At 40.8% G+C, this 14,972-nt stretch overlaps 2 protein-coding genes across 2 annotated transcripts; one reads left to right on the forward strand and one right to left on the reverse strand.

The window, feature by feature from the left end:
• Nucleotides 1-3,492: 3,492 nt before the first annotated feature.
• Nucleotides 3,493-5,886, reverse strand: LOC129248503 (U3 small nucleolar ribonucleoprotein protein MPP10). The gene is made up of 3 exons (XM_054888073.1): nucleotides 5,692-5,886; nucleotides 3,890-5,627; nucleotides 3,493-3,714 (listed from the first exon to the last, which is right to left on the reverse strand). The coding sequence occupies exons 1-3, from the start codon at nucleotides 5,793-5,795 to the stop codon at nucleotides 3,550-3,552; spliced, it is 2,007 nt and encodes a 668-aa protein (XP_054744048.1). The 5' UTR covers nucleotides 5,796-5,886; the 3' UTR covers nucleotides 3,493-3,549.
• A 2,691-nt stretch (nucleotides 5,887-8,577) lies between these two features.
• On the forward strand, nucleotides 8,578-10,402 carry LOC129249062 (phosphatidylinositol glycan anchor biosynthesis class U protein). Its single transcript, XM_054888685.1, has 5 exons — nucleotides 8,578-8,798; nucleotides 8,859-9,492; nucleotides 9,553-9,824; nucleotides 9,884-10,026; nucleotides 10,085-10,402. Exons 1-5 carry the CDS (start codon nucleotides 8,678-8,680, stop codon nucleotides 10,193-10,195), a joined length of 1,281 nt encoding a protein of 426 aa, XP_054744660.1. The 5' UTR covers nucleotides 8,578-8,677; the 3' UTR covers nucleotides 10,196-10,402.
• The last annotated feature ends 4,570 nt before the right edge of the window (nucleotides 10,403-14,972 follow it).

A 14,972-nucleotide genomic window follows, 5' to 3' on the forward strand; every position in this document is an offset into this window, starting at 1 on the left:
GGCTTTGTGCGGCTTACTTGTATCCAATTCGACTCAAGGAAGGTAACGCACTGGCTCAGACTTTCTTGGAGGATGGCTTTGTCGCGTACGAGAATGGCTACATCGTCAGCATACAACAGTGTACAAGGGAGATAGCCTTGGATTTCACGCGTAAGGAAGTCCATCACCAGATTAAAGAGCACCTTTAGGTAAGCCCGTTCGCACATTTTACTTGAGTAGTTACTTGATAGTAGAGGTCAATCACGTATTTAATGATGGTTTCCGGGATCTGGCGCTTTCTTAATGCCGTCCAAACGTGATTCTAGGCATGTGGTCAAACGCCTTTTCGAAGTCAATAAGAGCTGTAAACTGATTTTCTTTATTTAGTCGGTGTTTTTTTACGACTGTACAGTCGACTTCCTATTCACGAAACCGAACTGGTTGCTAGTAATGCGTACGTCGAGGACACGTTCCCGTGTCTTTAGACAATGTGACATAAGTTTTAATCCGCAGTAGCTTGAACAGCGCCTGACATCGCCTTTTAAGGAGAAGGTGCTGAGATAATTCCACCTCACCTTCTCTGCATCCGACTCAAAAAGGACTCGAGTAAGGTAATTTCAAGTCTCACAGCATGCCACCTCGCGGATAGTGTCCTATGAGAACACCCACAAAGTTCGAGAGCTGGGATTTTGTCAACCTTAGAAGATCGCTCGACGTGGTTAGAAGGATTTTAAGTAGCTCAACTGATTTTTTTTTTTTTTACTTTTTGTGGCCAACAATTTAATCAGCTGTTCGTAAAACTTGGAAATTGTTATTAGTTTTACGTTCCTATACTTTTTTGATATTTTTTCTTTGAGAGCAAATTCTGAAATTAATTACTGGTAAGTTTCTGGATACTTTTTACATGAACAGATATTTTATTGAATCATGACCTGTTTCTATAAAAAAAAAATTGCACTCATCTATACTTACATTAGATTATATTACAGGGTCCGGCACTCGAAATGTAACCAACTTCAGACCTCTCGTGCAGGCACGAGCATCAGCTGTCTGTTAGTTGGCTAAATGACAGTCCAGAGTATTGTTCACAAGGGCGCGGAAGTATTTTGCCGAGAGTAAACGCGAAATAACAAAATCAGTAATAGATTTCAAAAAATGAAGAAGCGACTTGAGCGGATCCCCGCCGAAATGTCAATCAAATGGCGAAAGAACTCAAAATATCTGACCGTAGCATCCAACGCTTACTGAAAAATGATCTCAGTCAAGCCTTACAAGATCCAAAAGGCGCATGATCTCACACCAAAGCGGCAACAAGTCAGACTTGAGAGAGCGAAGGAGCTGCTTCACTTGGCCGAAAGCGGTCAATTTCCCAACATTTGGTTTTCTGATAAGAAAATTTTTCAAATTGAGCAATTCGTAAACTCCCAAAACGATAGGGTTTATTTGATCGGCCGTTCATACGAGAATTTGAGTCATCGATTGGCCACTAAGAAGCAGCACCCGCCACAGGTAATAGTTTGGGTCGCTGTAACTGCAGATGGGCGCTCTCCAATCTTTTTCATCTAGCCTGGTGTCAAGGTAAATGCGAAATATTGTCGGAAAAGTATTCTGGAGTTTGCTTTGAAGCCACGTTTCAACAGAACTGGGCATCGTCTCTCAAAGCTCAAGTGAACCAAGGGTGGCTAAAAAACAACGTTACGGTACACTAGACAGGTCTAGTGTACTGAGACGGCAGCCCTTGGTCGGGAAAAACCCGAGTCATTCCGGTAACGTAGAACCGGCTGCAATGGGAATGCGAGGCCTCACCCATGCAGACACCTGCTCGAGCCTGAACCACCTCGCAGGCACATCAGGAGGCTTTTCCTCAACTATGCGGACGAAATCTCAGACAAAACAAACAGACAGTTACTAGATTGGACAGTGTAGAGACAGGCCATAAATGACATTCATCGGGAGACTCTCACCACCTTCCTAACCTCCCGACCCGACGCCATTCGGGCGTTATTGGAGTCCAACCACCACCAATCGCAGACGAAGAGCTCCAACTTCCCCGAGAGTCCCGCGTAACCTTGGCACAATTACGTTCTGGATACTGTAGCAGGTTAAGCTCCTACTTATCCAGAATCGACCCCGACATACTAAACATATGTCCAGCATGTGAAGGCACCCCGCACGACACTAACCACCTTTTCACATGCCCCCTCAAACCGACTCATCTAACACCCCTCTCCCTTTGGACCCAACCCGCCCAGTTTCCTCGGCCTACCGTTAGATGAACTAGACGAAGACGACCGGTGATTACGATACACTGAAAGGGCAAAGGTACTGCTACAACAACAACAACAAAAAACAACGTTCCGAACTTCATAACGTCCACACAATGGCTCTCAGGTTCACCAGACGTGAATCCGATGGATTATTCTCTTTGGGCCATTTTGGAGAGCAAGGTCCGACCTAAAAGATTAACCAGTCTCGAGTCGCTAAAAAGCGTCATTGCCCGCGAGTGGGCCAAAATACCTGCAAATCACATTCGGACAGCTTGCGATTCGTTTCTGGACCGTCTCAAGTCCATAGACAAGGAAAAAAGGTGGTCATATCGAGCAAAAGTAAACTGAGTTTTAATTTAGTATTATTTTCTAACATTTTTTAATTTGAATTGAATAAAGGTAGTATTCAAAACCGAATTTATGGCCTTTTTTAATTGGTTACACTTCGCGAGCCGGAGCCTGTAGAATGTATGTGGGTGTAAAACTGCGCTTGAGAGCGTCACTTTGACGAGGATTTTCCACTTATGTTTTTATTTCAATTCATCTATTACTTCTTCCAATTAAAATCATTAAATAAATATGTTCGGGCAGCGGTTTAACTTGTTTTCCCATATATGTACATACAAACACACATACGCTTGTATATTTTCATTGCTACATATGCCAACCCACGCACAATCCTTTTCTCCGCCAATTTTCAACGCATGTGGCTCTAAGAACGCAATTTTCGATTACTGCTACCCTTCTACAATAGAATAAGTAGATAGCTGCATATTATTTTCGCATGCCGATTTTATTTCTGCATGACACGCGCGCATAGTTTTCCGACCCCTATGGTATTTTTTTGCAAAAAAAAAAAACAAGAATATTTAAGTTGATGATCTGCTGTTTCTAACAGCGGTTCCCCCATGCGGCTTCCAACTAACACAATGCACTGATATTCACGCACACAATCACATTGATTCAGCAAAAGTAACTTTGCCGTTGCCGAGTTTACCGGCGCGCGCATCACTCAGTTCTCTTGTGGACGCAGCCTAATTGCGGTGGCACGTGACTTTGGGCACAGCATAAAATTGCTACATTAGAAATGAATATGACGAATGTTGACGTCAGTTTAAGAGCTAAAACTTAGCAAAAACAACAACGTACTGAAAATGAGAGTTCACTAATACGAATATCCTGTAGAATTAGCTTACGCATGTGGCCCAGCAAATATGTATGCGTGTGCGTGCAACTCATACGCATGTATTATAATATAATAAAACCAACTTTTTATTGCTAACAAAGTCCGTAATAATACGTATTACAGTTTCACTTTTTTCGCTGTTAGTGCTTTCCTAACGGATTTCTGCTTCTTCGCTTTTGCTGCCATGGCAGCTTTGCCCGCGCCGCTGGTTGTATCCTGCAATTTGGAGAAGAACGACTTTGACGACTTCAATGCGCGCTGATCGTCGCTGGTTGTGTTCAACTGCAAGTAAAAAATTAAATATTTTTGTTTAATGAAAAAATTAAATATTTTTGTTTAATGAAAAAATTAAATATTTTTGTTTAATGAAAAAATTAAATATTTTTGTTTAATGAAAAAATTAAATATTTTTGTTTAATGAAAAAACTAAAAACAAAAACAAATTGCTAAAATTTACCTTTTCGACATTGCGATGTCTTGTTAGCGACTTTAGCAGCTTGGCGCTTTCCTCCTTTTTGGTGGGTGCTATGCCCAGCTCCTGCTTTTTCTTGCTCTTCTCATCCAATATCTGGTTGATGGCACGTTGTTTCTGCTTCTTCTTGCGTCGCTCGCGATTCTTGTCTGTGCGGTTACGTTCCGTTTTGCCAAGCAATTCATTCTTAGGTCCGCGGTATACTTCTTTGGGCGCAAGTAATTTGGCATCACTAACCGCCACAGGAGCCACCTCTTCCATTGCCACCGCTGGTGTGTTTGTTATAATTCTAGCCTCTGGCGCGACCGGTTTCGGCGTGAAATGGAAATTGGATAGTGCATCCAATTTAACGAATAACGAACGCATAAGATCTTTGATTTCCTTGTGCTCTTTGGATTCCTCCTCAGCTGTATCGCCCCGATTCGGATCCAATTTATTCATCTCTTTTTGATATTCTTTCTCGTATACTTGCGCTAGCGATTCTTTGGACTTGTCTTGGTCCAATATTAATTGCTTTCGTAGTTCGTGTGGAGTTTGCACAGGTTTTATTTTGGGTTGTGGATCATCCCACGCTTGGTCTTTAATGCGTTGTTTTATTATATCCTCCAAGCAGCGCGTTGTCTGTTCAGTGATAATGGGAGCTGGTCGCACAGTTGATTCGAACTCAAGCACCTCCTCTAGCAAGGAATTTGCTGGTCTGCTAGCGGCTTGGACTTCTCCTCGCAATTGCCAGGTCTTTTCGCCCAGCACTTCTGTCTCATATTCGCGTATACGTTGCTGCAAACGTGCCTGCCGTATTTGAAACGAAGATTGTGGCTGTCCCTTTTTATCATTCGCTTCATCGTCCGTATCATCATCATCCGAACCTGAAGAGGCGGGTTGCAGAGCTCCTTTGGTAGTAAGACTTTCATTAGCGCTATCACCATTTTCATCATCTTTTTGCTCAATATCATCGTCTTCCTCCTCTTCTCCTTCTTCGGCGTTTAGATCTTCATCTTCCTCCATATCTTCTTCCTCGCCACCACTTGGCGCATCTGCGAAATGATCTTTCTTTTTATTCCGCCTGTCTTCTTTTTTTATTTCTACCTCATATTCGCCATCTTCATCAAAAAAGTCTTTGTATGTTGGATTTTCATTTTCACTATCATCATCGCCTTCTATACCCAAATTCTCATCAAAAAAATCAACACCAGCATCGATGGAATTATTAGATTTGCTCTTCTTACGACGCATATCTTTTGCGTCTTCTTCTTCCAGAAATGATTCCATTTCACTCAATTTAAAGAATTTATCGTCTACTATAGAGGGACGGATCTTTCTCTTGTTTCTATGTTCTTTCTCTTGCTGGAAGACATTTTTCTCCTCGAATTCATCATCATCCTCAGCACTAAACAAGTCGTGATCGCCGGAATTATCTTTTGCTTCATTCTCACTCTCCACCAAATCCTCTTCAACCGACTCTTCATTTTCATCTTCATCCAAACGTACTTCAAGTTTTTCTTCCCGCAATGACAGTAGCTTTGATGCATTTTCTACCATAGCTGAAATGATTGTGTTGTTGCGCAGTTCTAACTGTTGCCAAATCTGTTCTTCATCCATGTCCTCCAAGAACAACTCCGGCAATATTTCTGGCGCTTTTTTAGTTGTTTCATCATTTTTTACACACACTTGGTATGTTTTCTGCAGCAAAGATTTTATTTTCTCCTGCTTCGTCGTTGGAACACTAAAAATTTTAGTAATGAGATTATTTTGTTTTTGTATACTTGTGCACCACGTGCATTACTTACACAAGTAAGAATTGTGTCGGATCATCGGTAATTTCATTGAACTCTTTAGAGATTTCACTAAATGTTTCATTCTCGCGAAGAAGGCCTTCTTTAACGCTGGCCATTGTAAGCAATACAACTAATATCGTTTTTATTTAAATTTATTTAAAGAAATTACAGCGCTAAAATGGACCATAGAAGATGTAAATAAAACTGCTTCTTTTCAAGCGACCATTCACAATAATTTTAGGCACCCGAACTGCCACACAAAAATTGAATATTGGTGGTGCCAGATTCCGATAATAGTATTATTATTATTATTATTAATTAGAATTATATAAAATATTAAACTAACTTAAAAACAAAAAAATGGGCACACTAGTATAGTAAATTAAATTTATTATTTAAGTTCTCAACGCTTCTGAGCAAAGAATACCTGAATTATGAGAAATTCCATAGAGTATAACACTGCTGTATTTCCGATTCGGTTTGACAGTTAATTTATAAATTGTCAAGTGGCAAATACAAACGATGTGCTTGGCAGGGATATACGTTTTTGTCAGAAATACAGATGCATTTTTTAAATATGGTTTTCCGACAACATCTGGTTCTACATATGTATATATAATTGGCGCGTACATCCTTTTAGGGTATTTGGCCGAGCTCCTCCTCCTATTTGTGGTGTGCGTCTTGATGTTGTTCCACAAATGGAGGGACCTACAGTTTCAAGCCGACTCCAAGCGGCAGATAATTTTATGAGTAGCTTTTTTCATGGCTGAAACATACTCGGAGGTTTGCCATTGCCTGCCGAGGGGCGACCGCTATTAGAAAAATGTTTTTATTAATTTTGCTTTCGCCGAGATTCGAACCAACGACCTCTCTGTGAATTCCGAATGGTAATCACGTACCAATCCATTTGGCTAGAGCAGCCGCCCAACATCTGGTTCTACCATTTGGAATGACTAGGGCTTTTTCCTACCACGGTCTTTTGCTACTGCGATGTTAATCAAGGATTTTAGTCATTTTGACTTCATTATTCCTCCTGCATGCACAAAAAACGTGATAAGAGCTTAACGCTGTAATCCGCTAAAATTTAGCAGAATTAGATCCGCAACTAATGTGGTTTGGCAACTAGACTTAATCCTCATAATTTAAGTGGATTATGGGAAGTGCCGATGCCGAAATTGCCGAAAAATGACAACTAATATCTACTGTTTATGAAAAGTAATGAAACTTTTAAAGAGAAGAACAAGAAAGACTGGATGAAATGCTATTTCGCTCTAACACGTTCCAAATTACATAAATTGTTTTAATATTTCGGAGCAGTTTCAGCAATTGCAATTTAAGATTCTTTTAAATAAATAATTATTTCTTAGTATCAGTTGCCTGCCCGTATTTGTTGCATGCAATCCATCTTTTACTGACAAAACTATCAAATAAGCAAATCAGCTGTTCGCTACTGCGCATAACAACCATCTGTAAAGCTAACGTGTTGCCTTTGTTTAAGAAACACGTTGCGACCGTTGCTTCAATCTCAGTATTGTGTGTAACTGTGGTGCAGGAAAGGTACAAGCGGAAGATACGTAAAATTAAATTTTTTAAATGATCGACGAAATGCGTAAAATTACTTCTCTTATTATAATTGACGAACTTTTGTACGAAAATGAGGAAGAAGAGATGCAACAAAAGAAGAGAAAAAAAATCTAGTCCAAAAATTGGCTTTTAAAAAAATCGAATTTTCGAACGAGAGGCTGTTGAAAGAACTGAAGGAAAATGAGCCAGCGGACTATAAAAATTACATGAGGATGGACGAAGCCCTGTTTAGAAAATTGTTGGACTTCGTAAAGGCCAAAATAACGAAACAAGATACCATAATGAGAGAGGCAATATCAGCAGAAATTAGACTGGCAATAACTTTGCGGTATCTTGCAACAGGAAACGCTTTTGCGGACTTGAAATTTTTATCAATTTTATTGTATTCATTTTTTAATTGTTCGTATGCTTTTTTTTTCTAAAATTTTTATTTTTATATTTTTCACTACTTATATCCCACAGCTTTCTCAAATTTTTATATTCGTTAATAAAATTAACATAATTTTCATTATTTTCAATTGCCATTTTTTCCTTTTTCACTTTATTTTACTCCGCACGAACCTTCTTCTTTGCTTGTGTTCAACGAACTGAACGAGTAAAAGCAGTAAACAATGATACACACGAGGCAACGGTTGCAGCAACCTATTCCAAAAATCAAATTTATTTGATATTTCAGGCAACGGTTGCAGCAACACGAAAATCATTTGGCAACACAGCTACACACGAGGCAACGGTTGCTTCAACATGGCCGAGTTGCTGCAACGGTTGCCTGGTGTGTATTTAGCTTAACACTACAATTTTAGTCAGAATTAACTGCGCTGGTAATACCGATTAATGACGCTGTCTGTCTAGGTTATAACAGACCCAGATTGGTTCATTATCAGCGTAATTGATATATTGTGTTTAATTATAGTTATTTATTTCATTTATTAATTAAAATTTCATTAATTCCATTCTCATTCGATTGATGTTTCCCACGCAAGCTGTTTGATTTTTAATATTGTACCAAATCTAACAGTAATATTTCTTCTTATCGCAACGAAACCATTTTAAAAACAATGTATAACTAATTTTTACAAAATTCTCGAATGCACAGTGAATTATAGAGTGAATTATAGGTTGTTCAGTAATGCACTCACTGATGACGCCACGTTCGGTTTGCTGCAGCAGTCACGCCAATATTGGCAGTAACAGCGGATTTTAAAAACTGTCACTGCCTATCCGCAATTTCCATACTTTTCACATGTTACACATCTGGTAACTCCGTTATTTCAGATGTTTTTCAAAACCCATCCCGACTGTGGTGGATTACACATATTTGGTGGTGGTCATAATTTGTTTTTTTTTTTTCACTTGGCGTCTTGAAAACATTTTGCCGGCGTATAAAGAATAATTTTGGGTTCCTAGATAGAATATGGATAAAAGCCTGCTGCTGTTGTTAGCGCTCGGAGGTATCGTACGCTACTATCTGCAAAGTCTCCATTGGATTGGCGAACGAGTTGAAGTGTCAACACCAATAAACTCATTCAAGCGAGGTTAGTCAGATTCAATACGAGCAATTAAAATTCATTAATAAGTAATATTTCCCCACACAGTCCAAGAAGGAATATATCTCTATGAGAATGGCATAGATCCATATACGGGCGATGTGGTGCACGAGTTGCCTGTAGTTTTAGTACTACTCGTACGTGTTTTCGGCTGGTTTTCCAACTTTGTGCCACTACTCTACATTCTCTTGGATCTGTGTACAGCAATGCTGCTATATAAATTGGCACAAAAGTTTGTGCACTCCAAATTGTTGGAGCAAAAGCAGCAAAGTTCGGAGTTTGCTTTAGGTACAGAGGAGTTGCAAGTGCAGGAGTCTGATATGGAAGTGGTGCCGCGTTGTGTGCTACTGTCTTATCTTTTCAATCCTTTATCGCTAGTTAGTTGCGCTGGTCTAACATCGACAGTTTTCAGCAATTTTCTGCTGGCGTTAACTCTGTATTTTTTGGTGCAACGTTATTTGTTGCCGTGTGTGTTCTGCTTAGCGCTAGAAACAATGCGCAGCTTATATCCGCTAGTACTAATTGCGCCTATTGTGTTGGTCTTCACACAACACTCAAAAAGCACTACATCCAGTGCCATTCGTGTGATAGCACTTTTTGTCGCTGCATGCGCTGGAATCACGCTAGTCAACTATGCTTTAATGCAAAGCTGGAATTTCTTAGATGCCACGCTCGGTTTTATGTAAGTAATGGATTTGTTTTACTAAATTCAATGTTGTTAATCGCTTTGCTTTACTCACAGCTTCTTCTATCGTGATCTGCAGCCAAATATCGGACTTTTTTGGTACTTCTTCACCGAAATGTTCGAACACTTTCGCACGATGTTCCTTATTACATTCCAAATGAACGCCACCGTCCTTTACCTGGTGCCATTGTCACTTAAATTACGCAAAGAACCATTGTTATTGGCAACAGTGCTCATTGCCCTAATGTCCATATTCCGTTCGTATCCCTGTGTTGGTGATGTAAGTTTTTATTTGGCTCTACTTCCGCTGTGGCGCCGTTGCTGGAAATGTAAGGTTTTTGTTGAATAATAATAAATAATTGGAAAATATTAATATTTTATATTACAGTTATGGCGCATAATTTTGTGGTGTTCTGTTTCTTCGTGGTGACATTATCAATGATGCCAGCCCTTTGGCAATTGTGGATTTATTCCGGTTCGGCGAATGCCAATTTCTACTTTGGTACCACGTTGGCCTTCTCCACAGGACAAGTAAGCCAAACATTATTACAACTAAAACCATTTTTATATTTTACTGTTTCTTCCACAGATATTTTTGGTCACCGATTTGTTGTTTGCCCATGTCAAACGCGACTTCTGTCTACGTAATGGCTTGAAGGTCTATGTCGATGGCAAGGAAGCTAAAATTATTTTGGAATAAGAACTAAGCTGCCTAATGTACCAGTACTTAAGCTGTCTCTTAAATGTACCAATTGCACACTGCTCTGTTATTGACTGCATTTATTAGTGAAAAGCCGAGTATTGGCTGCTGAGTTGTCATTATCGGAGTGCGAGTATGGAATTTTTAGTATTAAAAAAAGTGAAACATGGAATGTTTGTTTTAGCAATTAAAAAAGAAAGGAACTTACACATATTTCAAAATTATTTATGTGCAATTAATATAAGGTAAGCAGGTGAAATGCGATCAAATTCGTCGCATTGAGCAGCCATAACAGGCCACTAGCTGCAACCAAAAAAAAAAACAAAAACGCGAAGTCATAAACGGAACACTTTTTTGCATATGCCATACTTTTTAACAAAATGAGTATAAAAAGGAATCTAAATATCCGGCCAGTAGTTCAAATACTTACCGTGCCTTAGCATTTCCTTCCCCAAAATAAAAGTGAAGCTCTTTGACTTCGCCTTTACTGTCATTATTTTGGATCCACCCCATGGAAAAATAGCGGGAGCTTTGTGATATCTCGAATGTCGTTGAGTACCTTTTGATAGCCCGACGAGTTAACTTACTTAATCTCGTATTTTAGCTCGAAGAAGTGCATCTGGGAAGTGGCTTTGTTTTCAGCAGAGGCCAGCTGTGATAATAACCCAAGAGAAATTGCTTGCACCGCATCATATAAGTTTCTCAAAGGGGTATCCGTTTACTTTGGGCCACTAGCAGGCCCGACGAGAGGGGGGGGGGCGCTTCGGGTACTTTTTCCCCCGGGCCCGGAGTTTTCAGAGGGGCCCGGACTCGAGGGTAATTCCAAGAAATTTCCTGCTTAAAAAAATATAGTAAATAATACTTCTACCAAAGTTCCGTCACAGACTTTTTTTGGTGTCACCATAACGAATGTTATGATCACGATTACGAAGAATAAATATAATATGGTGATACAAAAGTGTATATCAATGAGCTCTTATTAAAATGGAACATTTTATGCTACTGATTTATAAGGTAATTAATAATTATAGTGATGATTAGATTAAATGTAGATAGTTGTATTTTAAATGAAGACCAATATTGAAACGTAGTTGTTCTTTAAAGCATTTTGTCCTTACGTTGATAAAGAATTAAATGTAGAGATAGCAATAATACTTTTTATAGACTAGAAATTTTTTCTTAATTTTGCTAAAAAACCCTTCTGATGTGTCGGAAGAAATCTCAATTGAGATGTGTCACTTGAAGAGTGGGTACAAGGCGAATTTTACTGTTGTATGCCTCCGTTCGACTTGTTGAATGCCATCACAGCTAAAAACTTGGATACTCTGTTCCCGAACATCTGCATTGCTTTGCGAATATTCTGCACCCTGCCAGTATTGGTTGCCGGCGCCGAAAGATCGTTCAGCGCTTTATCAAAGATCAAAGACTACCATCGTTCTTGTTTAACTCAGAGTCGAGTAACAGGATTGGCAAATTTGTATTTGGAATCTGAGTTAGCAAGGAAACTCGACTTCGATGATATTATATTATAAGAGCTTTTGCCTCAGCTAAAGCAAGAGATGCAAAATTCTAAGCATCGTGGCAGTCATTTTCAAATATTTGTAAGGCTCACAAAATGAATAAAAATTTTAACTTTTTTCAGCTGCGTTTTTTATTTCAGATCTGCTGAAGAGTTTTCTAAAATTCATTTTAATCAATATTTCATAATTAATTCTATCAAAAATTTTATCAATGAGTTTTTCAATGTTTAAATGTTATATCACTATAACATAACACGCATTTTGATAAATAAAAAAAATTTGAAGGGGCCCGCATCTCAAGTTTCCCCCCGGGGCTCGAATACTCTCTCCACGGCCCTGGCCACTAGTCATCAATGTCATTTGTCCGCCGTCAATGAGAAATAATCATCCGACTTTGGTAACTGAGCAGCTTCGAGATATGAAACCAAATCCTTAGTGGGATAAAATTGTAATACCCCTTATTGAATTCTTTTTTACCTAAATGCTTGATCTGGAAAATTTTTGAAGGACCTTTTTAGTCGTGGTGAGAGAAAATTCTCTGTCTTCTCGTAGCGTTGGGCGGTTACGATATCGAAAATCTAAGCTAAGTTTAACGTTAGTAGGACACCTCTTACGGGAGCGATTTTGGTTTAGGCCGCGATTTATTCGATAGCCAGTTCTATGTATTATATTAAAATTTTCCTCACCAAGGATTAATTCGTTGTTATTGTACCATTATAAACATTCCCCATCGATGTTTGAGGAGTGCTGCTAGAGTGATAGACCATTGGCGAATACAGATCCGCGTCGTTCCGGTTACGTAGAATCGACTCTCGTGGGAGCGAGGGATAGGTCCTTGTTGTGTATATACGGAGAGTACTGCTGAAGTGTCGGTCCTTGGCCCGATATAAATCTGGATCGTCCCTGTAACGTAGAAATGTCTCTTACCATCTTACCTTTATAAAAGTTGTTGTTGTAGCAGCTTACTGGACTCTGCCAGTGCGGTGTAGTCATCGGTTAGCTCATCTAACGGCAGACCCATGAAACGTGCTGTTTCGGCAGGTTATTTCTAGAAGGAGAGGGTTGTTAGGTGTGTGAGTTTGAGAGGGCATGTGAATAGGGGGTTAGTTTCGAGCAGTACACCTTCACATGTCGGGCATATATTGAGTATGTAGGGGTTGGTACTGAATAAGTAGGACTTTAACCTGCTACAAAAAGACAGTATTCGAGCCAAAGTTACGCTCGAAGTCATGCTGATGGGTGGCTGTATTCGGATGTTTCGTGTAGAGTGGGAGTTGGAGTTGAAGTGCTTCAAGAGTCTTCACTACTGGGTAAAGGGGAGTTATCGGACGGTATCATTCCCCTTGGTTAGCGGGTTTCTCAGGTTTTAGTAGTGGGGCCACTCTCCCTGGTTTCCACTTGTCAGGAATTATGAGAGTGGCCATAGACAGGTTGAATACGTTCGTGAGGAATCCTATTCCCAATGGACCCAGGTGTTTCAGCATCAGCATATTAAGTCCGTCAGGGCCAACGCCTTTGGATGATTTAGTTTTATTAATGGCCACCTGAACATCATCACTGGAGAAAGGAAGTGTCGCACTGTTCTTCGGCAGTTTGTGCAGACGTCTGGTGCCACTATGATTGGATCTGTAGAACGGAAGCTGCAATATGAATTGCAACCGTTGAAGGTGATAGCCACCTTGTCGTTGTGCCTCGTCGGGTTCGAAAGGGACCTTAAGGTGGGACCAGAGCTTACTTACTCCAGTGCTGAAGATGCAGGTCTTTAGATGATCTTCCCATTTAGTCCGCTAATGCTGGGTGACCAGTTGCCGCATCGCCAAATTGAGATCCTTTATGCGGGGATTCCCGGGATCGGTCTGGCCTTGGTGGCCACGCTCGTTTGCTAAAATGGCGGTTTCAGCTGGAAAATTGGGATGTGTGGCCCGAATCTTTCCTGCAGGAATGAAGCGAACCTTAGCGGCTGTGAGCACCTTGCAGAATGCGCATTCGACTGCGCGCACGTCGGTGAGGATGGGGAGAGCGGGGAAGGTGTCCTCGGTGAATTCCGCGAAGCCGGTGGGCAAGTGGTATGATGCAAGCGATAGCATAGGTCGCCAGGTTATGCTATTTATCAAACCAGCGCTAGCTATTGTTATATCAGGTGAGCTGCTGCAATTGCCCTCTACCCTGATGGGGGCGTCGTCGTTCACAGTGCTGAATGTCGAATCGTCAAACTGCTCTGCCAACTGATTTCCCTTACGATCGTTTGACAGGCTTGAATGCCAAATTTCGTGTTGGGCATTGAAGTCACCTACAATCAATCGGTTTTCAATTCTGAGCGCACCAATATCAGGGTGATATCCAGCCGGCAGCAGGGGACTGGGGGTATGTAAATATTAAAAATCTCGAGCTCGACATGGCCTGACCGAACATCTATGCCTTGGCATTCTAAAGTGTTGTCCCCGCTGTCGATCAGACGACACTGCACTGTGTGGTGGACTATAAACGCTAGACCACCACGATTGTCTCGCTCGCGATCTTGCCTGCGCACGTTATAGCCATCCCTCGTTAGCAGGGAAGAGTTGTGTTGCGCCGGTAAGCTTCTTACCGTGGAGGTATGGGTTGTGGTGGCAATTAGTAGTGCCGGCCTATCAGGGGATGTGTTAGCCATTGAAGCATTGAAAGCCTGGTGGCGAGAGCCACATACCGTGTGGACCACTCCCTATGTGACTTAAGGCCTGTACAGGTCTTGTACTTATTGCACCTAGCCGAGGTGGAGTTCCGGTGGAGCCGTTTATGGCAAACGCAACAATAGAATACCTTTGGCCCAGGGTTGGATTCAATACCAGCTCTAAGGAGAAGTATTTGGAACAAGATTGCTGCATGAAATTGCTCCTGTGATGATAAACTGTTCACTAAACAGGGCCAAGTTTACTGGGGTGGCAGCCCTTGGTCGGGAAAAATCAGAGTCATTCCGGTAACGTAGAATCGGCTGCCAGGGAATGCTTATACATTTAATAGCTGACAGGTCATGTTGTTGTTGTTGTTATTGTATCAGTATAAACATTCCCCATACTTACATACGGGGAATGCTGTTGGAGTGACGGTCCTTGGTCGGATATAAATCCGGGTCGTTTCGGTAACGTAGAACTGACTGTCATGGAAACGCTGACAGGTCATCGACGACGTTGCTTCTTTTCTTTGTAAAAGCAGTCGTCAGCGGTTGAGGATATATGTATGTAGATACTCATGCGGTGCGGAGTGTTCCAGCACAATAT

This window comes from Anastrepha obliqua, chromosome 5 (genome assembly GCF_027943255.1).
Source record: "Anastrepha obliqua isolate idAnaObli1 chromosome 5, idAnaObli1_1.0, whole genome shotgun sequence".
NCBI lineage: Eukaryota > Metazoa > Arthropoda > Insecta > Diptera > Tephritidae > Anastrepha > Anastrepha obliqua.

Excerpts from the sequence above, each read along its gene's own strand:
- LOC129248503 (XM_054888073.1), bottom strand. The coding sequence starts at position 5,795 with ATGGCCAGCGTTAAAGAAGGCCTTCTTCGCGAGAATGAAACATTTAGT. Across the intron at positions 5,628-5,691 it reads CCGACACAATTCTTACTTGT|TGTTCCAACGACGAAGCAGG; the intron begins GTAAGTAATGCA and ends TAAAATTTTTAG. Across the intron at positions 3,715-3,889 it reads GACATCGCAATGTCGAAAAG|TTGAACACAACCAGCGACGA; the intron begins GTAAATTTTAGC and ends TTTTACTTGCAG.
- LOC129249062 (XM_054888685.1), top strand. The coding sequence starts at position 8,678 with ATGGATAAAAGCCTGCTGCTGTTGTTAGCGCTCGGAGGTATCGTACGC. Across the intron at positions 8,799-8,858 it reads AATAAACTCATTCAAGCGAG|TCCAAGAAGGAATATATCTC; the intron begins GTTAGTCAGATT and ends TTCCCCACACAG. Across the intron at positions 10,027-10,084 it reads TGGCCTTCTCCACAGGACAA|ATATTTTTGGTCACCGATTT; the intron begins GTAAGCCAAACA and ends TTTCTTCCACAG.